This window comes from Xiphophorus hellerii, chromosome 14 (assembly GCF_003331165.1).
Source record: "Xiphophorus hellerii strain 12219 chromosome 14, Xiphophorus_hellerii-4.1, whole genome shotgun sequence".
Classification (NCBI taxonomy): Eukaryota; Metazoa; Chordata; class Actinopteri; order Cyprinodontiformes; family Poeciliidae; genus Xiphophorus; species Xiphophorus hellerii.
Window position 1 is genome coordinate 20,015,187 of NC_045685.1, and position 25,166 is coordinate 20,040,352.

The 25,166-nt window shown below is 36.0% G+C and overlaps 1 protein-coding gene and 2 long non-coding RNA genes across 3 annotated transcripts; all 3 read left to right on the forward strand.

Annotated features, from left to right (window-relative positions):
* Positions 1 to 768: 768 nt before the first annotated feature.
* On the forward strand, positions 769 to 22,384 carry LOC116733220 (exoglucanase A-like). The gene is made up of 5 exons (XM_032584000.1): positions 769 to 795; positions 880 to 1,366; positions 1,450 to 1,698; positions 20,837 to 21,094; positions 22,050 to 22,384. The coding sequence occupies exons 1-5, from the start codon at positions 769 to 771 to the stop codon at positions 22,382 to 22,384; spliced, it is 1,356 nt and encodes a 451-aa protein (XP_032439891.1).
* On the forward strand, positions 5,470 to 8,098 carry LOC116732425 (uncharacterized). The gene is made up of 3 exons (XR_004341784.1): positions 5,470 to 6,138; positions 7,894 to 7,973; positions 8,088 to 8,098. It is a non-coding gene; the product is annotated as an uncharacterized LOC116732425 (long non-coding RNA).
* Positions 22,385 to 23,012: 628 nt separating the features above from the next.
* LOC116732424 (uncharacterized) lies at positions 23,013 to 24,793 on the forward strand. Its single transcript, XR_004341783.1, has 3 exons — positions 23,013 to 23,121; positions 23,466 to 23,545; positions 23,649 to 24,793. It is a non-coding gene; the product is annotated as an uncharacterized LOC116732424 (long non-coding RNA).
* Positions 24,794 to 25,166: the final 373 nt, after the last annotated feature.

Here is a 25,166-nt window from a genome sequence, read left to right on the forward strand (position 1 = left end):
TACTAGAATTACTCTGAAAACCACAAGGGTAAATTTAAGTGATGTGTTTAAATTACATCCACAGATGCACCTCCATTTAACAATGATCTTTGCCAATGATGTCCTCCTCTGAGTTTTTACTCTCAGTTTCATTCTTGGTTAACTTGAATAGTCATAAAAAAAAATGATCTCCCTCATTACCCTGACAGTTAGCAAATAGTTTTTAATAGACTATATCTAAATATCTAGTTTCAACTGTGTACCTAGTTTGTTTACATCATTTTTTTTAATAAAGCGCATTCTTTTGATTGGCTGTTTTCATATTTTGTTTCTGTTTTGATGGCAGTTTTTCTCCAAACAACTTCATTAGACTCTGCGGCTGGTAAGACTTTACATTTTATTATGAAGAGAGACTTTTTCACACCACAATATTGTATCTGCAGTCTCTTGACTGATCATAGAAGGAGGCATATCAGAATTTAAAAGAGAAAGTATGAGACATTTCAAGAAATCCCAAACCAAGGTTGAGAAAAGATTTTTGAAATAATTTTCTCATTGGACTTAGTCTAAAACCTAAATACTTTGACAGCAAAGTAAAAAAAAAAAAAAAAAAGGTTTGCTGGTTATGACATTTCTTAAAATGAGTTGGGGGTTTTTTTGCAGTTTGATTTCTTAAAAATAACAGGAGCAACAATTTCAAACTGAAATGGAGTGAGACCCTTCTGATCATTGTCCATAGTAGGACTTGTTAAGTCTCTGAAGAAAAAGAAGCTGCAATTGAATTGTAACATGTACCTCTCAGGGTGCATCATTACAGTTAGTAATAATAATAGTAAGATATCAAAATCTGACAATAGGTCAAAATAAAAGCAAAACTGTTTTCTGTCTTTAAACTTATAGTGTTTATCCTCTGTTTTGTCCCACATATTATATTACATATTTGAAGATCCTTGTACCAGCTGTCAGTGTTGTGCTTCAGGCACAGACTGCATCACCACCAGTGGAGTTGTTGAATGTCTTGACCCCTGTGCCACCTACACTGTGGTGAATGATGCATGGCGTTCAACAGAGAATACGGATAATTCAATCTTACACTGTGACCGAAACATTGTCTGGAGCGGTTGGTATCGCTTTTATTTGGGTCAGACCAGCGCTCAGATGCCAGAGAAATGTGTAGCAGAACGAAGATGTGGAACTTCTGCTCCTTTGTGGATAACTGAGCCTCATCCAGTCCAGCTTAATGAAATAGTAACTCGCACTGTGTGTAACGCTTGGTTGGGTTCTTGCTGCTATTTTACCTCACACACCATCCAGATCAAAGTTTGTTATGGATACTACGTCTACAAACTTCAACAGCCGTCTGGATGCGACCTGGCATATTGTGCAGGTAATATTGTATATTTCAATTATTTATACAGTAAGTAATTCGAAATTATATATTCCAATACATATTGTAACTATCTGTGTTAGAACCTCAACCCTTCAGAGTATTGACACAAGATGAGAGCAGCATCACTCTGATGTGGAACAAGATGAACAACAACTTTAGCTTTGTTCTCCAGTTTAATGGCACAGAGATAAACATCAGAGCACCAGATGGAGATGGATCAGTAACTTACACAGTCTCATCTCTCACTGCTGGAACTAGATACACATTCACTCTCTACTATGTGTTAGAAAACATCAGAAACAGTGGCATACAACTGACAGCTGTCACAGGTAAGATATTTCACTGCATCCTTGTATCTTTTCACATGATCATTCCTTCCTTAGGTGTCATTTTGATGAGAAAGCTCATTTTAGCTTGTCATTATTTTCGAAAACATACAGACTATAATAAAATTGTTTTATATACACTGTTTATACTTCTATGTAGCTATGTATGTAGGTTTCTGCTGAGATCAAAACAGTAAACTGAAAACTACATGTCCAACAGAGAATCATGACCAACTCACTGAGTTTTGTTTTCTCATCAGTCCCCTGAACAATCAGAACACACATCTTGTTCCATGAGCAGTTAAGAGAGATTCGTTCTTTGCTTCAACCATTCCCTGTGAGATATGAATTGCAATTGCAAAAATGACATCCCCATGCAAAAGGATTAATCAAGCTTTCTCTTTAGGTGATTAAGCTCACCTTCAGACAAGAGAAACTCCCTCAGAGCTGAGCCTCTGGTTCTCTGCATCAAAAGCAATGTGCTTTAGATGCACTATGTGTGAATCATTTGAATGAGGTACAAATGGGAGAAAACCCTGGGAAAGACTTATAGACATCTAAAAGGATTACATAGATCAGGGGTATTCAAGAAAACTGTGAGGAGGTCCAGTTCAAAGAAATTTCCTCAAGCAGAGGTCCGCAATATCGTCTATTTGCAGTATGACAATATCGGAATACATGGTGTTAAAAAAAATAATAATACAGGTTAAAATAATTTCAAAGAAGTTTATTAGCACTGAAACACAGGATAACATTGTGTGGCTGCAGTTTAAATTAAAAATAGCTAAATTATGTATTCAAAAATAAAGAAAGTGCTTAAGAAAAAATAGCAGCTTCAGTTTCCTTTTGTTTGAACAATCTCAATATTTCTGCTCAACAAAACAACTCTCAAAACACCTGAACTATTTCTCTTACAGATTTCTCTTACATCTGTCTTCCCCCAATTTCCCTTGCTCAGTGTGAGAATTGAGCTTTGGCTTGCCCTGCCAACATTTTAAATCTGGGCTTGAAGGAGGTCAGGGCCATTCTCATGCACATGTGCAGATGCTCATTGGTGAGCTTGGAACGATATTTTGTTTTTATTATGTTCATTGTAGAGAACGCTGCCTCACAGCTGTATGTGGAGCCGAACATGGTCAAGATAAACAGGGCCACTTTTTTCAGATCTGGGAAAGCTGTCTCAGAAACCATCTGGAGCCAGAATGTGGTAGATTCGGTTCTTGCAAACTGCTCTTTCAGGGCCACATCTTCCTGGAGGTCAATCATTTGCATCTGGAGAGGCCCAGTGTTTGCCCACTTGAAGTGATGTGTGACATCATTTGTGAATGCTCTGACATCAGTGATGAGAAATGGATTCTGTATGAAGAGGGTGAGCTCCTCTCCAATGCTGAAGCTATCAAAGCGTTTGCTGAAGTTTTCAATCAACTTGTCAACAAAGTCAACAAAAGAGGAGACATCTCTATGGCCCTGCACCTGTTCTTTCACTTTTGGGAAGTGTGTGTAGTCTCCTTGCAGATCTTCTTTATACACCTGAAGTTTTCGTTGAAATGAGCGGACAGCTGTCATCAGATCACAAATGGAATTGTTCTTTCCCTGCAGCTGCAAATTAAGCCCATTCAGGTGTGGCATGATATCAGCCAAAAAAGCTACGATACCCATGTTTTTCTCGTCATTTAGAAAGACAGAAAAGTTGGCTGCTTTCTGACTTTCCAGTTGTTCCAAGAAAGCTGTTACTTCATGTCTAATTGACCAAAATCGCTCTAGCACCCTGCCTTTGCTGAGCCATCTAACATTGTTGTGTAGCAAAAGATCATCAGAGTTTGCATCAACCTCTTTGAGAAATTCCCTGAGCATGCGATGCTGACAAGAAGAAGATGCCCTGAGAAAGTTTATGATTTTCATCATTGTCTTCATCACCTCAGCATACTCATCTGACAGGGTGGAGCAAAGGACAGCCTGATGAATAATGCAGTGGTAAGAGATCAGGTCAGCGTTGTCTTCTTTCAACCTTGCCACAGCTCCCTTTTCTCTCCCTATCATGGCAGGGGCTCCATCAGTGGTTATTGATATCACTTGTTTTGGCTCTATTCCTCGCTTTGCTAGCATTTCCTTAATGGCCAGGTAGATGTCTTCTCCTTTGGTAGTGGTCTGCAGGGGAGTCACACCTAAGAGGTCTTCACAGAACTGATTTTTCTCCCTGTTTAAGAATCTTATGTAAACCAATAGCTGAGCATTGTCAGACACATCAGTAGATTCATCCACAGCCAGGCCAACACACGGTGCCTTACAAATAGCTTCTTCCAGCTGGGACAGTGAATCTTGAGCTAGTATCTCACTTCTCCTTGTGGCTGTGCAGGCTGACAGGGGTATTTTCTCTATTTTGTCACAGAGCTCATCTTTTTCTTTACCATCAAGTAACGCCTCTGCTATTTCAGTCATGCACTCTTTGACAATACTTGCATCTGTAAAGGGCTTTTTGTGTTTCCCTAAAACCCAAGCAACACGGAGGGAACATTCATTAGCACGCTGTTGTGAGCTGAAAGCACGGCTTAATACCCTGGTGGACTGATCATATTGGGCAATGAGACTTCGAATTTTCTGCGTCCGGAGTTCAGACTTAGGGGGGTATGATTGGTCAAATGCTTTGTGCTTAGTCTCATAGTGACGCTTGACATTGGCACTTTTAATAAGTGCCACGGTTTCGGAGCATATGAGGCACACTGGTTTCGTGCTCGCGGGTGGAAGAATGAACATGTATGCATCAGTCCATTCCGTGTTGAACGCTCGATTTTCGGCATCTACTTTTCTCTTTTTAGAAAGCGCCATAGTGTTTGCACCTCTTCTGACTGTAATTCACGCCCTGTCTTCCTGTATCACCTCCCTGCGTTTCTCGCTTCAATCGCTTTTCGCTCGCCTTTCACCTCCTCTTCCTTATATCACACTGCGTGGATGTCTGTGCCTGGCTACAAACCTCTGCTTCGGTTTGCTCATACAACTCGCTCTGAGTTCAAGCTGGCGATTTGATTCGCTAGTTGAACCACGTGGTTAGTATGACTCGCACGCGATTGGTTTGTAGCTTCCAATCCTTGCTCAGTGCAGTGCTGGTAAAAGCACTTGTGTCAGATAGGGAAAAAAATAAATGCTCCGGTTTAAAATTAATTCTCCCGTCAAAATTAAAAAATATTTTAACAATTTATTCCGGGTCCGGATGGGATGGCATATGGGTCCGTATCCGGACCGAGGTCCGTTGGTTGCGGACCACGGATATAGATGGTTGAAAACATAAAGTGACTTGATGTAGTTTTGTAAGGTGAAAAGATGAATAATCTGTTTAAAACTTCAGAAGAAAGCTATCATAAATTCCCTTTGCTCTACAGTACATGTCTGTTTGATTGACCTAGGCATTCTTTTCTGTAAGGAACAATTAAGATACTGGAAATTAAAAGATATGCAAGAAAACCCAACTACAAAAATCTAAGCTTTTCTGAACATCTCATTTTTCTATATCAGCTCCTCAAAATGCAGAAGGATTTACAAAGTCAGGACAAAATAAGACCAGCATCACCCTGCAGTGGAATAAAATCAACAACAATGTCAGCTTTGTTCTCCAGTTTAACGGCACAGAGACAAACATCAGAGCACCAGCTGGAAATGGACCAGTAACTTACACAGTTTCATCTCTGACTGCTGGAACCAAATACACTTTCACTCTCTTCTCTGTGTTTGAGGACGTCAGAAGCAGTGGAGTACAACTTGTAGCTTTCGTTGGTGAGTTAATTTACTTCTTTATTATGTATAGATGGATACAAATTGAGTATTGATCACCATACATTTAAGAGTCAAAAGACCAGTCAGATATCAAAACTATAAACCAAAATTATTAAGTTTAGATTTAAAATTATTTTCAAATTTAAACTTGTACCAAGATGTTGGTTTATGAGTGTACATAATACAAAAGTTTAATCAATTTTGACAAACAGTTTAGATGTTTTCTTTCTATTTAGATCTTATTTAAAAATGGTATGTTGAGTATTTATATTCTCCTCAATAGTCGATGGATAAGTCGTCTTTATAAAAATGTCCGACTGCTAAAAGGCAGATTTTCACAGGAAGTGATTTTCACTTAAAAACTGTTGATTTAAACTAAATTCTCTAACAAAATGTACATCATCAAATTTATTTAGTTTTTTTAAAAACTCAAATAAGTATATTTTACTCCAAACAGTTTTATTTCAGATTTAAATACATAACTGCCACAAAGTTAAGTAGTTAGATTAATTATATTTTACTTAACAGTTAAAATCTTCTTGATCCCAGAAATGTTTTTACAGCATCGGTTAGATGATTGGATGGTTGATGTTAATTCATCCATATATATTCTCATTTTCATGTTGACAACCACTATCATGCTGGAATCTGATCCACTTTCAGCTAAAGAAACACGTAAGTAAATTCATTTGTAAGATACCTGGTAGTTATTTTTTCATAAGTAACCCTATTTATGAAATCCGTTTGTTGCATTTTGATAAAGTTTTATATTATGAAAGCAAACAAATATCAAATTTGACGTCCTTAGGACTAAAATAAATACAATTATTTTAATGAACAAATTTTACAATCAACATTTCATTTTTAGTTAGCATAATACACTTTAAGATTTTCCTACAACAACACAGTAAAACACTGGTAATATTGGGGCAACTGGTAATTATAATAATTGTAAACAGTTATGTATAGCACAATCTAACATATTTTATCAAAACCTGTGATGTCGTTCTGGTTGCAAGCTTAGGGATTTTGTCCTGCAGTGTCAATTTTTCACATACTATTTGAGCGCCCTCTTGTGGTCAACTATCAAGGTGATTTTACATGGCATTATCTTGACAATCCAACAACAGTCTTGCCACTCTTCCATAAAAAAAACAAAACAGATTTGTTCTGTCCACAACCAATAGGTGTAATATCAACATATTATCTCACCTGCACATAGATACTTCTCTGATGAGGGAGGTTACCAATACAGAGGGGGCATTATGTAAAATTGATATTTTGCACATTTTTGTTCTTCCATTTGGGTCTTAACTGCTTCTAAAAACATCCCACACACTTAAAAAAAACACCCAGCTGGTTTTTGGCAATAAGTTAATATTTTGTGATGTCTGAAGTATTAGCAGTTTCTAAAACATTTGAAATGTAACATTAGAAGTCGGCACATTCCTGCTGCATTCTTGTTGGTTGTGCAGGAGGTTGTATTTCTGCTTTTCAAAGATGTATGGTTGTATAATTGAGCATCTGTTTGCAGCCATTTTCATATGAGAGTGTAAAAGTGGAGTTGGGGGCGTGGCCAGCAGCAGCTTATTTGGATTTACAGTGACAAGAGGCCCTAAAACATCTTTTTCTGAAAGGAGGAGCTCAAAACAGGAAGAACTGATAAAACGGAAACCTCATTACCTAAGAAGGATTTTGTGCAAAAAATGTGATGAACATATTTTGCAAATCCCATAGACAATATCCTAACCTGTTCAAGGAAGCATAAAAGGTCACTTTTAATAAAATACCATAAAATTGTGAGAAGTAAAAGTCGACATTCATATATCTAAAGCACAAAAGCATGAGGTCAAGTCGATTGTCGATTTATTGTCTTGGTCATGCTTTGTGCTGCATCCTGAAGCAGAAAAAAGCCTCAATGCATAATGTGTAACAATTTTCACTTTCTAGTAAATTTAAAATTAAAAAAAAAAAATCTTAGCACATCTTATTTATCAGCACAATAGGTAAGTCACATCACAAGGTAGGAATCTTAAAGCCAGAACAGAAATAGTCGTAAACCTTTTGATGCCCAGAAGTTAAAACTAAAAAATGCAACAGAAGTGTTCAAAAAAATACAGAAGAACTAATAAAAATTGTCTCAGCTACATTTACTACATTGGACAAAAACACTTCTTAGTGAAATAGCAGCTTCTTTACATGGCCAGCTGCCAATGAGATCTCTCCAGGAAATGCTGTGCTAACATTAGTTTAATGTCTTACTGGTAACTAAATGGTAATGCTTTTTTCCCAATACACTTATAACCATTGTTATATCATTGTTCGTTGCTGTACTGTAGTTGAAAATGCTACAGATGTTCATGTAAATGATTACATTTTGTTAACATAATTTAATGCTAACCTTTTTATCATTTGTTTCTGGGTCAACAGGTTATGTCACTAGAATGAAAGTACAACTTACTTCTCAAGGAAAACTGTCACAATCAGAGATGGAAGAGGTTTTAGCAGAGGTGAGGCTAACCGTTGAAAAAGTTTATATTTTTGTAGGTTTTACTTATTGTTTAACATGAATTTAAATAGCCTTAACATTATTTGGTGGTAAGAGGGTTTGTTTTGTTTTCCAGTACCTCAAAGCACATGGTCTATCACAGTTTTCCATGAAAGTTCGCATCATTAAACCATAAGCGATGAAGAAAGTCAAGGATGACATCTTGGATCAGCCCAGTTGCTATGCAGAATATTTACTTCTGTCTGTTCTCTTAAATTGTATATATTGTTTTCAGCAACATTTATTTATCTTGGACAACTCTTTCTAAGAGATTGTTTAAATAATCTTATATCATTCGTGAATCTATTTTTGTCTCACTATTGGTTCAGGTGTCTGACTTTTTGTTTACCAGATTCAGTTCAATTTATCTTGCTGTAATGATTTTCTTATACATATATTGTGTTGGATTGCTATTGAGCTTAATAGTGGTAGTAATTTTTGTGTCTTTGAAGACAATGTTAAAACTGAAAACATGTAGTTCATAAAGCAAGAAATTGTAATCATAATAAAAAGAAATGAAATTAAAGTGTATTTTTAAACATTAAACTCAGTTATTTAATTAACATTTTTCAATTTCTCAATAGCAATTACAACAAATAATTGCTTTCTTATTTAGGTCACCCAGACGGTCGGCTGCTCATTCAGCTCAATCTTCTGCCTGTTGCGGCTCATTCACATGTCGCTGCTCCTCCTTAAATCTCCTGATATTTTCCCAGCGTATACTACATCCTGGTTGTATCGGTACTTTTTCAGAACATTCTGCTAAACCCGACCTTGCTTCTTCCCCTCACCGTGGTTCATCAGACTTGCTGATAATTTTGCCCTTTGTTGGACTTCATTCCTCATAGCTCTACCTTTCTATTTTATTTAGTTTTTCAATCACATTTTATGTTGGCATTTAACTTTTTGTGGGGCAACATTTAATTTCCTGATTCTTTAACCACAAGTAAAAGTGAGCAGGGAGGAGTAACAATATAATGGAAGTACCTGTGACAGTGTGTGAATAATTAACCACAAAAAAAGACATTCACAGAAAATACAAAACAAGAACCCTGAAGGTCATAAGTTACTCTATTGCTTTTCTCTCTGCATTTCTGTTTTAAGTTTACTTTTGATTTATTTAAAAAAAAATAGTATAATATGCATTGTATTAGAGAAGAACATTGAAAAATCAATGTGTGCATCGCTGCAATGAGCAATCCCTGTAAATCCAAATATCAATTTGAATATGTGTAAAAGGTTTATTCATTTTAAATGACACATTGGGTCATTATAATCAACTTACAGACACATTGTCTTATCACACTTAACACAAATCATAAGATAAAACTGAGTGAATCAGGTCTCTGAAGAAGCTATTAAAAGCGTATTGAGGGAGTCACAGTGCACCTGCACATTTTAAACACACAACTTGATTTTAACTTTTGTCTTACATTTCCTCTCTGTCTCAGTTTCCCATTGTGAAAAAATAACTAAAAGAAAAAAGATTATTAGAAGCCAGAATAAGATACCAACCTGTGAGCCCAAACAGGATGAGCCTGAAATCCATCAGTAAAACCTTGAGAAAAAATAAAGTATCCGGATAATATCTTCTAAATCCAAACACTATGAATGCATTTCACAACTTATACAAGCTAATAACCTATAAGCTGCAAAGCACACCTTAACAAAATCTTGAGAAGTACTGCATGTTTATAGGTATTTGAGGTGGGTGGGCAATCAGTTACCAGCATCTGACAGCACAGGAATGAGGATGAGCGTATTTTGAAAACAAAAGATATCAGGCAACAAAGAAGATAAACGTCATTGGATGCACCAGTATTTAAAACACCAGAGTTCATAGAAATTCACTTTGCATTAAGGCTTTTTTTAAATTAAAAGTCTATTGCCAATATTATAATTGTGAGACTAAAAAGTCATGTAAGCAGGTCGTCAGCAGCACAGGAGCAGCAGAGGAGATTGTACTCTGAATGTTTTCACTCAATGTCAAACTTCTAGTAAAAGTCAGAATCCAGTCATCTGTAGAAATATTCAGATTATTTTGCAGCTTTCTGGGTCTATCAGAGGTGAACAAGAAACTTTGTGCAAAATTGGCAAAATGCTTAAATCCATGATGTGAGAACAACCTTGAAGAAAACAAAATTAATTGGGTCATTATAAATTGCATAAATTGACGTATCTCTGAAAATCCAAATATAGTATTGCTTTTCCACAATAAAGCTCTGTAAAATGTAAAAGAAAGAAAACTATTGTGAAACATAAAACAGACACGTTAAACAAAAACTTAAATCATCCATGGTTTTGTGAACAAGCAAGCTGACATAGTCAGAGTAAATCTGTGCAGATTATCTCAGCATAGATCTGAGTTTAGCCAGCATTTCCTTGTTTTTCACACTGAACTTTCTGACAAACTACATTCTTCATATAAACAAACAAGACTTTTTTTTTACTGAATACCAATTGCCAATTTATAAAAATCAGAGGTTTGTTTTGTGAGGGTAAAATAAAAGTATTTCACCCTCACATGGTTTTCAAACGTTCTATGTTTGTAGAACTTGTGAAAAAAAATTCCATAGAGGCAAAGACATAATCTAAGAGGCCATCAATAAATGGTCTCTAGTCCAACAAAACAATATTGGTTTGTTCATCTCCAGACCTACAGGGCCAGTGTTGTGGGACTAATACACCTGAGTGAAATGCTTAATGACGTCCATAGAGGCACAGACATAATCTAAAAGGCAGAAAATCAATCAATACTTGATCATATTTATGCGTCGGTAGCAATAAAAAATCTCTGGCAAAGACAGACATGGAGTGAGGCAGATCTTCACAACAAGATCTGAATCTATTCTACATATTCCTCCAATCTTTCTGTCTGACTAATTATTGCAACTGTTTTCATGTCATCCATTGTATAAAACATACAACTGATGCTCTTTTTTCAGGATGTTGTGTGCAATTTTATAGATGTACAGCAAACTGAAAAAGTTGGGAGACCAAAAAGTCCAGCCTGGAATAAATTGCTAATTAACAGAAGTAGTTTTATAGTTCTGTCCTGGAGTTTGTTAGATTCCTTATTATCATAAATCTAAAAAATTCTTTTTACAGAATCGCTCACTGGGAGAAACTCTTTAACTTCAAACAGTTTGCATCAAATCTTTGTATTAAAATATATTCAAATTATTTTTATTTACCTTGTCTGACATTTCTATATTAGAGATGTTATAAACAAATGTTGGTTTTATTTCTGTTTTCACACTGAGCTTAGCTTTGGTTTGATCACTGAGTTTACTTTAGTGGTCCTATTATTAATTATTTGCAATTAAATCATATTCTAAGGCATAAAGTTAATAGTGTTTCAAATGTGTGCCATCTGTTCTTCAGAGTAATAGAATAAGGAACAGAAACACAAAGACACATTTTGCACATTTGGTTATTTTGTCTAATAAATCTGTCATGAGTTCAGTTGTTTGTGAGGCATTACTTCTAAGAACCAGAGGTGACAATAATACACTGAAAGGGTTGAGTTACAGGAAATATCAGTTTAAAAACGGGTTCTGAGTATAGCTTCGGCTTCAAATAGTTTTAAAGAACTCTCATTACCTCATACTACCTGGCTGTCACATAGTTTGGTTCACTGTCAGGACGAAAATACTGAACTCGGTGTCACTGAAACCTGTGGTAAATACCTACACCGCCACCTGGTGGTGGGAGATCAGAATAACACATTCACGTAATGGCCAGGGGAGCAAAATGGAGTCACACTGACTTAAGTTTTGCTTCTTCATACTTTTACTTTGTCACATACCTAAGTTTTTGTTTTCATGTTTTTTTAAGCTTCTGCATCTAGCTTTCAGTATTTCGTCTAACATAATTTTTTCAATAAAAAGAAACCAATTCATTGATCCCTAAAACTGTATTTAGAGGCAACATAATCATAGAAGAAATGTACACAAATTATTAATGAAAATACAAGAAATTCTTAATTGAGTTTGTGGTAAACAAAAATAGATTAAAATATCTCGCAAAAGAAAATCAAATCAGTAAAATGACAACATTCCAGAATTTAGAAATTGGTACATAAAATAAACCTCATGTTATTTTAGGGAAAGGAAACAATGTTACAGATGAATTATCCAGAATTTGATGTCCCGGTGATTTCATGGTTTGGAAGAAACGATTTTCAGAGTAAGCTGTGGCGGCAGATTATATTTTCTGAGGTGCTGGATTGAAAAACACACATATGAGTCAAAGGTTATTAAAGACACAAACAGACATAAAACAAATTTAAATAGATATTAGCTTACCTCTATCAAAGCATCTTCCATCTCTGATTCTGTCATTGTGCTGGGAAGCTCCAACCTCAGATTCAATCCCAAAACATAATCTGTTGGTAACAAAAATTAGAGATTTATAATTCACTAACATAATAGAAATATATTAATTTGCATATTAATAAAAGTAATGCGATACTTGTTTTTGAATAAAATTCTAACTTCAACATTTTTATATGGCAAAACGTTTCCAAACAGCAAAAAAATAAAGAAAAACAAAAAATGATTTTTATTTACTCACTTGGACCTGTTTGTTGGTTGATGAAGTTTTAAGTTTTAAGCAAGTCGGTTTTGTGGACATGAAAAGAGAAAAGAAAAACATATTGAGGTGATTTCATTTTCTTTTATTTTTTGTAATTTCAAAATTAACTTGTCCACAACACAAGTTAATTTGTGTTGTGGACACAAATTAACAACAGAAAGACTTAATAATAGCAGGTTTTACAAAACAAAAGTCTGGACAATATTTTTTAAGTTCTACAGTGACATTAAGGTCATTAAAACCACTGCAAATTTGAATTTATGTGAAAAATAAGGTAAATCTGTTGGAAGAGAGTGAATGTGTATTTGGTTGCAGCAGTGAGAGATGAAACTGTGAGTTACTGGTCCATCTCCATCTGCTGCTCTGATGTTTGTCTCTGTCTCTTAAACTGGAGAACAAAGCTGGTGTTGTTGATTTTATTCCACTGCAAAGTTATACTGGTCTCATTTTGTGCAGATGGTATCAGATTTTCTGCTTTTTTAGGGAGCTAAAGGGAGACAAGAGACATGTTGAGATTAAATAATTATATAGGATTGGGGAATTTGGATATATGTATTCTGCAATGGAGACCAAAACATTAAAGGAAAATCTTTGTCTCTTTTTAGCATCTATCTGACATCAGATGCTAAAAAGACACAATTTTCCAATGTGACATTCAAATTTCCTCTTTCTTTTGCCTTTATCTTATATATACTTGACTACTCATGAGTTTAGTTTAGGTGGAAAATTTTGAGTCCTTTTGCTACCAAAGATAAATTTGTGACCTCCTAAATTTTATAAAAACAAATTTTGGCACGTTTAGGGTCACCATCTATAAAGTTATTTCATATGGAATCGCATAAGTTGTCAGTGCAGCTTTACGTTTTGCTAGGAAAACAGCTATTTAAATAATATTGCTTTTTACTTCACGTTCTGAGAAACACCACATTTGTTTCAGTTCTGCCTTCATATGAGAAGTATTGCTGCAAGCTACATCTTTTTTCCATTTGCATTAGGAGTTTGCCAACATTTGATACCTAAAGATATGACGCTTTCTTCTCTTCTCCTCCTCTCTTTGTGCTTCTGTGGTCTTTACATGGACAGAGCCGCTCCAGCCTTCACATTTGACCCCCGTCTAGCTCTTCAGTCACAGCAGTGCTGGAGTGGAATGCAGCCAATGCATTGGCAACCTGATGGTTCAAATTAACTGTGGCATGACCGATGACTTAAATCAGGAAATACTAACCCTATTAACTAAACAAGAAGCATTTCTGCACTAAAGAAAAAAAGCACTGCAAACTAAATAGTCACAAGCAAATATGAACATGCACAGCAAACAATCAGCAAACTAGCAAAACATGCAAGCAAATGACTAACTGCATGCAAAGGAAAAAAGGCAAACAGCAAAACATGCAGCATCATGAAGGTTGGTTTTGCTTTCTTCTTGGGTTCTGGGTTTTTGTTTTTTGCGGGACTTGCTTGTGATCTTCCGCGGCTCTCCCGAGTCCCACTGTTCATGATTCCTCCCAGGTGCGCACACCTGACCCGCAAGCCGCAGGCATGTGGTGGACGGTGGGCCCGGGGCCGAGCCGCATCAAAGCCATCGCCTCCTGCTGGAAGGGTTGTAGATTTGTCTCACTTCGGGTGCTTCATGCTGTCTTCAATTGTCATCAATTAATAATTTAACTTAATTTAGGTAAGGGCTCAACCTGCGCCTGATGAGTTCTCCTTACTTGGATGAGACTATGGAAAAGCACAGCGTTTGGAAGAGACACAGAGCCCCAAATGATAACATGCGAGAGTCCGCTGCATGCCGTCACCACAGAGCCAAGTAGAAATGGTATCCATGTGAGCACTTTGCTTCAAGGGTGCAACTGTCACCCATCACTCACTTTAAGGCAGTGTTTCTCAAAGCCGGTCCTCAGGTGTTTCCCTTCTGCCAAAAACCTGACTTGAATAAATGCACTCATTGAAACATGACAGCATGCAGAGGAGGCAGTCATTTGAATCAGATGACAGAGACACAAATAAAATATGCAGGTCATTCATTGGCCCCACGGACCGGTGTCATGCGAAATTCTGTTCTTCTGTTAAAATCTTTTCCCCGTTGGTCGGGAGCGAGCACCGCAGTCAGAAAGGCGGATCCGACAAGTTTCACGGCGCTTGTGATCGATTCTCTGCAATATGACTCGCATAATCATGTCAAGGTTGTAACTTTCCTTTTATCAACAGCACCAAAACAACAATAACAAAACGCTAAAATGAATAAATAAACTTGTTCTTGTGCAAAGTTCTTCAAACAACAGGTTTGTGGTTTTTTTTAAGAGTATCAGAGCTCTGTAAAGCTGACACCCCACCCACGTCAAAAAAACATCCAGCAAATAGTCTGAGTGGTTAGTGCTCCGTTTGTGCCGTTAAAATTTTCGTTTGTGCAACTTTAGTTTCTGAGATATTGAAAATTATTTTTTAGGTCGTCCAAAGTTCACCATCCCCCAATATCTCTCCAAAACAAACCAAAATATCACACTTTGTAATGTTTTATTTTCCATTGGGACAAGAATTAACCAATCATTTTGAGGTTTAGGTCGCTTAGTCCTACCATCACACACAACTATCATTGAGAATTTCAAAACCTTTGCTCTTTAATTACCAAAGCTATGTGGAGGGAACCAAATATTTCAACTGTCTGAAATAATCTGCTTCCCCCTCCTTAACATAGGAACTAATTATTCATTCAAAAACTCATTAGGTGTGTTTATAATCATGTTATAATCCACTTCAAAAGCATTCTTAATTCCTCTGTCTCAATTTATGTTACTCAGAATTATTAGTTAAAACAACAGAAAGGAAAAACAACCACAAATCAGTCACCCAACAAGCCCAACAGGGGGCGACAAAGACATAAAAACTGTAGCATCTTAAATTGCAGTCACAAAAGCAAACTCTAAAAACATTCAGGGATTTTATCCATCTGTTGTTGCTGGTTTTTAGCTAGATTTCATATTTAGCATGATATCATATTATGCTCTTGTGATTAAAGATCAAGTAAAGAAAGGTTAAATACATAAACTACTATCCTCTGATCCACCGTCACCCCTGCATGGTAGAAATGGCTTTCAGTGTGAAGAACAAAAACATTGGTTTCAGAAATATCTTGTTTCTATCTCATGTTCTAGGCTGCAGCACTAATTTCGCTCTTTCATGAGATGCTTCATTCACACTTTTTGCTTTGAATTGCAAAGTTTCTTATCTTCTTTGCACAGAAATTTGGAAATGTCCAATGCTTATATATACAAAGGCAAATGGAACTGGGCACACCCTGCATTATTCTTGCTTGCTCTAATATCACCTACACAGTGTAAGGTGCTTCTTTACTTTCATTTTCCCAAGTTATCTACGGCAGATCCATTTCACAAGAAAGTATTATCTGCAGCATCAGTTACAGTTGTGATATAAAATAGACTCCATTACCATGTCATCTATACTTAAAGCTTGGGTTCTCTAGGTTCTCTGGAACTTAACGGTTCTAGATGGTTGTGTTGTTCTGTAATTAAAGAGATCTCAGATGTTGGGGGTGGAATCTGATGAAGCCTTTCTCTGTGGTTTTGAGGTCCCAGTCAGGTATTTTAAAGCTTTCTTGTTTCTTTTTATGTTGCTGTTGCTTCAGCTTGCTACATTAATCACTGCTGCCACAGTTTCCAGTTGGCTGCCTATCTTTTTTTTTTTTTTTATATATAAAGCTTGATCTGGAAATCCCACAGGATGTTAGCGCTGTTATTCACAACTTCTCTTGTTGTGTCCCCAATTTTTAAAATGGGACTTGCAATCCAAACTCAAATGTTCCTATAATCTATTCCATTTGATAATAATGTTTCATATACTTTAGTTGGCAACATTTATACCAAACTCATGCATGCTAAATTCTAGTAGGTACATCTTTGCATATAATGCATTTGGATCCAGTCTGATGTGATGCGATGAGAAACTTCTCCACAGCTCTACCAAAACAGGAAAACACAACATTAAAAAGATGCTTCACAGAATTAAATATGCAGAAGATAACCGATTGTGTGCACTACAGTTACAACTAATGTTTTTTAAGATTGTCAAACTAATGAAAATATGAACAAAGACATATATTTTGTGCTGCAGTAGGTGTGATATGATTATGAAAACTAAAAGTGGAAAGGTGTTGGCATGTGGGGTCACTGACTACGTGGCCATCACACCAGTTTTAGGTCAATATTTGGAAATTACCAAGAAAATACAAAAGAACCAGCAATTGACCAGTTTTAGAGAGAACATGTGGTCAGACAAAAACTGACTGTTCTCTTCCATCTCCCTCTGTTTTGCGTAGGATTTAGGTCACATTCAGCTGCTGTGTGAATGCAAATCTGTCCCACTAAATCACTAAACCAAACCTACACTAGCACAAAGTCCACTGACAGTAACTTTAACTAGTAACTTGATGCTAACAAGTCTCCAATCATCGTTCTCGAGAGCTGCTGTCCTGCTGGTTTTAGATGCATCCCTGCTAAAGTACACCTGAAATGAATTAATTTCTTATTATCAGACCTTTGCTAAACTTAGTTGGATGCTGAAGAGATAACTCAATCATTTGACTGAACTGTGTTTTAGCAGGGATGCCTCCAGTCTTTACTTGAAGTCTGACATGTTTGGGTAAAAAGACATGATGAGAGTACAGTCCCCTATGCTTCTCCTAACTGTTGACTGCCTGGTCAGACACTCAACGTTTAGTCTAACAAACTACAATGTTGGTGATAAAACACATTGAATGATGCAACTGCTCATTCTATGAACTCTAGAAATGTTGAACTCTACTAACTCAAATGACACTGATCTGCTTTCATCCTTATTCTTTTACTGTCACACATCCTGGAATGTGACAGACAGTATATGCATATGTGGCATTCATGGAAGAGATGCATCTCTACCATGACTGCCACGCCCATCTGCAGCACCTTGAAACACGCAGAGCATCTCAAGACTTTGTCTATGTATGTCTTGAAGCCTTGAAGCTGTCATCCGTTTGTCTGTGTTGTGAAATGCATTTATAGTGTTTGGATGTAGAACATATTTTCTTGATACTATTTTATTTCAAGCTTTCACTGATGGATTACAGGCTCATCCTGTTTGGACTCTCAGGTTTGTGTCTGTTGTTTTTCTTACTCTAACTTCTTAAAGTCTTTTTTCTTTTAGAGTTTCTTCCACAGTGGGAAACTGAGAGAGAAGCAACCTTAGAAAAAGGTTCAAATCAAAATAACGTGTTGAAAATGTACATGTGTACTATGTACATCTTCATACTGCACATGTACACTATGAAGATGTACATGTGTACTATGTACATCTTCATACTGCACATGTACACTATGAAAATGTATATGTGCATTTTTATAGTGTACATGAAAATGCACATAAAGTGTGATTGGCACTTTCACCTCAATGCAAGGAAGTCGTGGGTCCAAACCTTTCCTCATCTTTTATTTACATTAGAATTATCAATATTATCTATAATTTCTAGAAGTGTAACTTTTGTTTATAGTTTCAACTAATTATTTCTATTGGGCTTACACCAGGGTTTTGTGATGGCTACACCAAAACATTAACTTTGCTGTCCTTTCTTGATAATCTAAAAAAATCATTAGTGTCGTTTTCCATTCAGAAGACCAATTTGTTTTTGAGCTATAACTTTCAGGATGATTTCTTCAATTGATGCTGGAAAATGTTTATTAAATTACACATTTTTTCTCCAGATATAACAATATATTGAAAAAAAAAACCACTTCTGTTATCACTAAAAATTAAGGTATTTGTTTCTGAGTGCATTTTCAAACTATAATCTGGCTTCTTCATTTTGTCAATGGATAACGTGAGCTTCCTTGCTAAATATTTTTTTAGCCAATATTGGAAAATGAGACTACTTCAGCATCTTTACAATGTCCATAGGAAAAAACAGATTTGTTTATAGTGTTTATGATAGCCTGACTGATTTTTTTAAACTTTTACATGATGTCAAACATTTAAGCGGTGTGTTTACAATACAGGTGCGCCTGGATTTAACTATGATCTTGTCAAACAAATCAATCAAGTTCCACTTTGATTTCTCTAACAATTTAACGCTACACTAATTTTAGTTGGCTTGCTTAATGTTACATAAAAATGTTTTTTCTGCTATTATTCGGACATTTAGCAAATTGTTTTTAATATATTATATGTAAATGTCTAATTTCAAATGTACTGATCTGCTGTTTCCACATTTTGTTTCTGTTTTGATGGCAGTTTTTCTCCAAACGACTTCATTGGTCTCTGTAGCTGCTGGTAAGACTTTACATCTTATTATGAAAGAGAGACTTTTTCTCACCACAAATCTGTTAGTTGTATTTGCAGTCTGTTGGTTGGTCGTTCAAGAACGTTGAGGTTGAGAAAAGATTTGGGGAATAATTTTCTCATTAAGCTTACTGTAAAACCTGCTGTTTAACAATTAAACATGAGTCTCCTTTGAAGGACAGCAAAGTGAAATTGGTCATAAAATTTCTTAAAATGAGTTTTATTTGCAGTGTAGTTTCTTAAACCTAACAGGAGCAACAGTTTCAAAATGAAATGGAGTGAGATCTTTCTGATCATTGTTCACAGAAAACATCAGAGAGATCTTCAGAGACTTAAGTCTCTGTAGAAAAATGGTCTGCAACTGGATTTAACATGTACCTGTCAGACTGTGGAATTGCATTTAGTGATAATTATGGAAGATATTGTGATTTTACTTAGCTGCTAATCTATTCTTGAGTTCATGAAAATCCTTCATTCATATTCTCTCAAAATCTGATAGGTCAAAATAAAAACAAAAGTATTTGGTATCTTTAAACTTATAATGTTTATCTTCTGTTTTTTTCCACATGTTGTATTTGATGATGACCAAGCTTCTTGTACTGGCTGTCAGTGTTGTGCTTCAGGCACAGAGTGCATCACCACCAGTGGAGTTGTTCAATGCCTTGACCCCTGTGCCACCTACACTGTGGTGAATGATGCATGGCGTTCAACAAAGAATACGGACATTTTAATTTCACACTGTGACCGAAACATTGCCTGGAGTGGTTGGTATCGCTTTTATTTGGGCCAGACCAGCGCTCAGATGCCAGAGAAATGTGTAGCAGAACGAAGATGTGGAACTTATGCTCCTTTATGGATAAATGGGGCTCATCCAGTCCAGCTTAATGAAATCGTAACTCGCACTGTATGTAATGCTTGGTCAGGTTCCTGCTGCTATTTTCCCTCACACACTATCCAGATCAAACTTTGTTCTGGATACTACGTCTACAAACCTCAACAGGCATCTGCATGCGACCTGGCATATTGTACAGGTACTGCTTTATGGTAATAATTTACAAAAAATTAAAAATTATCTGTTTTCCTTTTACAACCAGATGATTTCAATGTGCACACACATGCGCCCACACACACACAAACCCTAATCAAATCATCGTTAAATTTGTAGAAATTTCAGTTATTTTCTTGACCGAACCAAATGTGTAGCATAATCTTTATGTTTGGTAAAAGAAAAATAATGATTTATATTGTAATGCGTGTTCTATTTATCTGTGTTAGAAATTCCACCTTTCATAGTACTGGCACAAAGTGAGACCAGCATCACTCTACAGTGGAGCGCGACCACCACCAGCTTTGTTCTCCAGTATAACGGCACAGAGACAAACATCAATGCCGCAGATGGATCAGTAACTTACACAGTCTCATCTCTGACTGCTGGAACTATATACACATTCACTCTCTACACTGTGATTGGGAATGTGAGAAACAGTGGACAGCAACTGACAGCTGTCACAGGTAAGATATTTCAATGACAGATCTGGTGGCTTGGACCACTATGTTTGGATCATTTGGGAGAAAAACCCAGGGAAAGACTTAAAGATGTCTAAAAGAATTATATAGATGGCTGAAAACATTAAACAACCTGTAATAGTTTTGTAAGGTGAAAGATGCAATGGAAAGATCAATAATGTGTTTACAACATAGATGGCAAAAAGCAATCATATATTCCCTCTGCTCTACATAATTGTTTCATTGACTAGGACATGTTTGGTTTTTTTTGGGAGGGAGGGTGTTGTTGTTTTGTTTTTTTGTCTGAGCTACAAGATACAGGGAACTCATATAAGAAAACCGAACTGCAAAAATCTAAACTGTGCCGTTTCTGAACATCTCATTTATCTGCATCAGCTCCTCAAAATGCAGAAGGATTTACAAAGTCAGGACAAGATGAGACCAGCATCACCCTGCAGTGGAATAAAATCAACAACAGCACCAGTTTTGTTCTTCAGTATGGTGGCACAGAGACAAACATCAATGCACCAGATGGAGATGGACCAGTGATCTACACAGTCTCATCTCTGACTGCTGGAACCAAATACACATTCACTCTCTTCTCTGTGTTTGAGAACATCAGAAGCAGTGGACAGCAACTGATAGCTGTCACAGGTAAGACATTTCAGACATCAGAGAGTCACTGCTTTTCTGCTTAAAAAGCAGTAAGCTTTTGTGGCCTGGACCACTATGTTTGGATCATTTGGATGAGGTATAAATGGGAGAAAACCCTGGAAAAGACTTAAAGATATTCAGATGTAAATTCCAGACTAAAGGTACGCTCTGTAGCAATTTTAGAAAAAAAAAATGTTGTGCTTGTACATTGTAATATCAGATATTATGAGGATTTTTTTAACTTTTAATTTAATCCATATGGTAACATAAACAAATGCATACCTACATGCTGTTTTTCGAACACTCCTTGAACATAGCTACCTTTAAATATATGTAAGGATCAGTAACACAAATTACGTTGCTTATGCTTTTTTACTAAACAGTGCATGAAAAACGTTCTACTATAGCCTCTTGTGGGGTCAGAGGTACTTCATCCATATTTATGATATCACGAGCCTGATGGAAGTCTCTGTATCTTTGTTTGAGTGAATGTGCTTTTTAGTTATTGCATTGGACGTCTGTGAGCTACTCATCAATTTGATCGGTCTACTGTTACTGAAAAATGTTTTTGGTGGGATGAAAAAAATAAAAATAAACATGCATTAGCCGGATCTTTGTGTAGGCCGCAGTGGTTAAAAAATGAGGGGGGAAAAGTAGCGGCTTATAGTCTGGAATTTAAGGTAAAAGGAATATATAGATGGCTACAAATATAGAACAACCTGTAATAGCTTTGTAAGGTGAGAAGATATGATGGAAAGATCAATAATGTGTTTACAACAATAATGCCAAAAAGCAATCATATATTCCCTCTGCTCTACATGACTGATTGATTGACCTGGACATAGTTTTTGTCTGAGCTAGAATTAAGATACTGGTAACTCATAGATATACAAGAAAACCCAATTGCAAAAATCTAAACTGTGCCATTTCTGAACATCTCCTCTTTCTACATCAGCTCCTCAAAATGCAGCAGGATTTACAAAGACAGAACAAAATGAGAGCAGCATCACCCTGCAGTGGAATAAAATCAACAATAACATCAGCTTTGTTCTTCAGTATGATGGCAACGAGACAAACATCAATGCACCAGTTGGCGATGGACCAGTGACCCACACTGTCTCATCTCTGACTGCTGGAACCAAATACACATTCACTCTCTGCTCTGTGTTTGAGAACGTCAGAAGTAGTGGAGTACAATTTGAAGCTGTTACTGGTAAGATAATTCAGAAACTGGAGAGTCTCTGCATCATAAGCCGTCAGCTTTTGATGCAAAGAAAGCATCAAAAGTGAGTCACTAGTCCAAGCCACCAGTGTAAATCATTTGGATGAACATCTCTGAACATCTCATTTTTCTATATCAGCTCCTCAAAATGCAGAAGGATTTCAAAAATCAGGACAATATAAGAGCAACATCACCCTGCAGTGGAATAAAATCAACAACAACACCAGCTTTGTTCTCCAGTCTGATGGGACAGAGACAAACATCAATCCACCAGACGGAGATGGACCAGTAACTCACACAGTTTCATCTCTGACTCCTAGAACCATATACACATTCACTCTCTTCTCTGTGTTTGAGAACATCAGAAGCAGTGGAGTACAACTTGTAGCTTTCCTTGGTGAGATAATTTATGTCTTTATAATGTATAAATGGATAAAAATAGAGCTTTGGCAACCGCACTTTTACAAGTCAACTGCAACAGGAAAGGTGGACTTTCACAGGAAGTGCTTTTCACTTAAAAACTGCCTAGTTATATTAACTTCACTGACAAAAATATACATACACAAAACTGTTTCATTTTGTTTAACTTAAAGTAGATTTTGCTCCATATGGTTTTATTTCATATTTAAAGAAATAACTGACACAAATTGAATAAAGTAATTATTTTAATATTTCAATAAACATATGAGTTCAAATCTTCTTTACCCCAGAATTGTTTGATGTTCATTCATCCAATATATTCTTGTTTTTATGTTGCCAATCATCATTGTGCTGGAATCTGCTTGACCTTCAACTAAAGAACCAAGTAAGTAAATCCATCTGTAAGACGCTTGCAGTTATTTTTTCCCTTTAATAAATTAGCCTACTCACCAAATTTGATTTAAGTTTTGAAGATTTAAAATCAACTGTCAATGCCAGCAGTCAATGAGATCCCTGAATGTATAGCTATGCAAAAAGCTTCATGTTAGCTCAATTTTCTCTCTCTTGCTGGAAACTAGATGGTAATAGTTGTGTTAAAGAGTTTACCAAATAATTAAACCATTGTTACACTAGTGTTCATTTCTGAACTGTATTGAAAATCCCCAAAATTGCCATGCAAATTGTTATATTTTGACATAATCATTTAATTATGTCTTTTTGTGTCAACAGGCTATATTATTAGAATGAAACTGCAATTAAATTCTAAGACGCTACTGTCAGATTCAGAGATGGAAGACGTTTTAGTAGAGGTGAGACTAGCCTTTGTTGAATTTTGTATCATTTTAGATTTAATTATCATTCAACATAAATTTAAATGACTTTCAGAACTTTAAAATGTGATTTGTTTTACAGTTCTTCAAAGTTCATGGTTTATCACAGTTTTCCCTGAAGGTTCGCATCATCAAACCATGAAGAAATCCAAGGATGAAATTGTGGATCAGTCCAGTTTCTTTAATGAATATTTACTCGTCTTTGTTCTCTTAAATTTAATATATTACCAGTCACATGTATTTACTTAGAAAAAAATTATCATTGCTTAATTAATATTTTATCATGTATGACTCTTTTGTCTAACTAGTGGTTCAGATGGGTTTTTTGTTTGTTTTTATAAGTGGAATTTATTAGGATTGCTGTCATTATCTTTTTATGTATATATTGTGTTGGTTTCTGTTGAGTTTAACGTTGTCTTTTTTCTTTTTGCTCTGTTAGATTAGAATTTAATCAACATTATTTGTTTTCATTATTCGTATTGCTTTATACAACCTACACTTTATTGCACTTTAATGTGATTTATAACCGCAGTCAGTCCAGATCCAAGTTGGCAACATCTGCTTGAGTTCTGATCTACACTAACTATTTGAGGCCATATGTTTTGGACATAGAAAATTATGTAAGGAGGGTTTCCTTCACACTTTGAATCAGCTTAATAAGCAGAAACAAGTCAAACAGGACACACATTTTACTAAATAGATTTATTGCCTGCTGTTCTTTATTTTTCTCATGTTAAGCTGTAAGATTAGTATCATATCAAACCATACTGAATTTCTTTCAGACATACTTTCATGTTTCAATCTTAAAAAGACCAATTGTCTTATTATGAATTAAAGTGACACTTTTATTAAGATGTGAGGATAAAAACATCTAACTCCCGTCTCAGAAATATGTTGATGGAACCATCATGTCTAATCCTGTGATTAATTTACTAAATAGAAAGTATTTGATTACCCTTGTGGGGGTTTTTCTCTCTTTCCCTCCTTGTTCATGTGTTTGTTCAAATGTGCACCGATCCTTTACCTGCTCACAAGAGTATAACAAAACATCTGTCTCAACTCAAAACATGCAGCTGCCCACAGTTAAATGCTTTCAGTTTACTTCTGAATTTTGAGATAGCTCATTTCTATGCCTTTGTCGCCCCCTGCTGGGTTCTTTGGGGTAGGTGAGTTGTGGTTGGGTTGTTTTTCACTTCTCTTGCTTTAACTATCCATTTTCTAATATTTGAGAGGAATATTTAAAATCAGACAAAATAAAAATATTCACTCTTATAACTTGGTGACTTTTGAAGTTTTTTTTTTTAAGTGGTTTATAATCTGATGGTAAGCTAACTGCACATAAGTGTTTCAATCTGCCAAATAATCTGCAACTGATTAGTCTTTCCCAGCTCTGCCAGAAACCTAAAAGCTGGAAATTTTACATCAATTAAAATACCTTAAGAAGAATTTGACAGAGGACATAGTTTTTTATAAAGTTAGCATCCCGATCCACACTCCATTCCAGTAGATGGCGGTAATGCGCATCTAAACGTTGCTTGCTAGCCGCCATAAAAAGATTATATTATTATTTGTGTCACTTGAGCAACAGCATCAAAGATGG

What these genes read in the sequence shown, in the direction of transcription:
- LOC116733220 (XM_032584000.1), top strand. Translation starts at nt 769, where the DNA reads ATGTACCTCTCAGGGTGCATCATTACA. An exon ending in TCTCAGGGTGCATCATTACA is followed by an intron (nt 796 to 879) that starts GTTAGTAATAAT and finishes TTAAACTTATAG; the next exon opens with TGTTTATCCTCTGTTTTGTC. An exon ending in CGACCTGGCATATTGTGCAG is followed by an intron (nt 1,367 to 1,449) that starts GTAATATTGTAT and finishes TATCTGTGTTAG; the next exon opens with AACCTCAACCCTTCAGAGTA.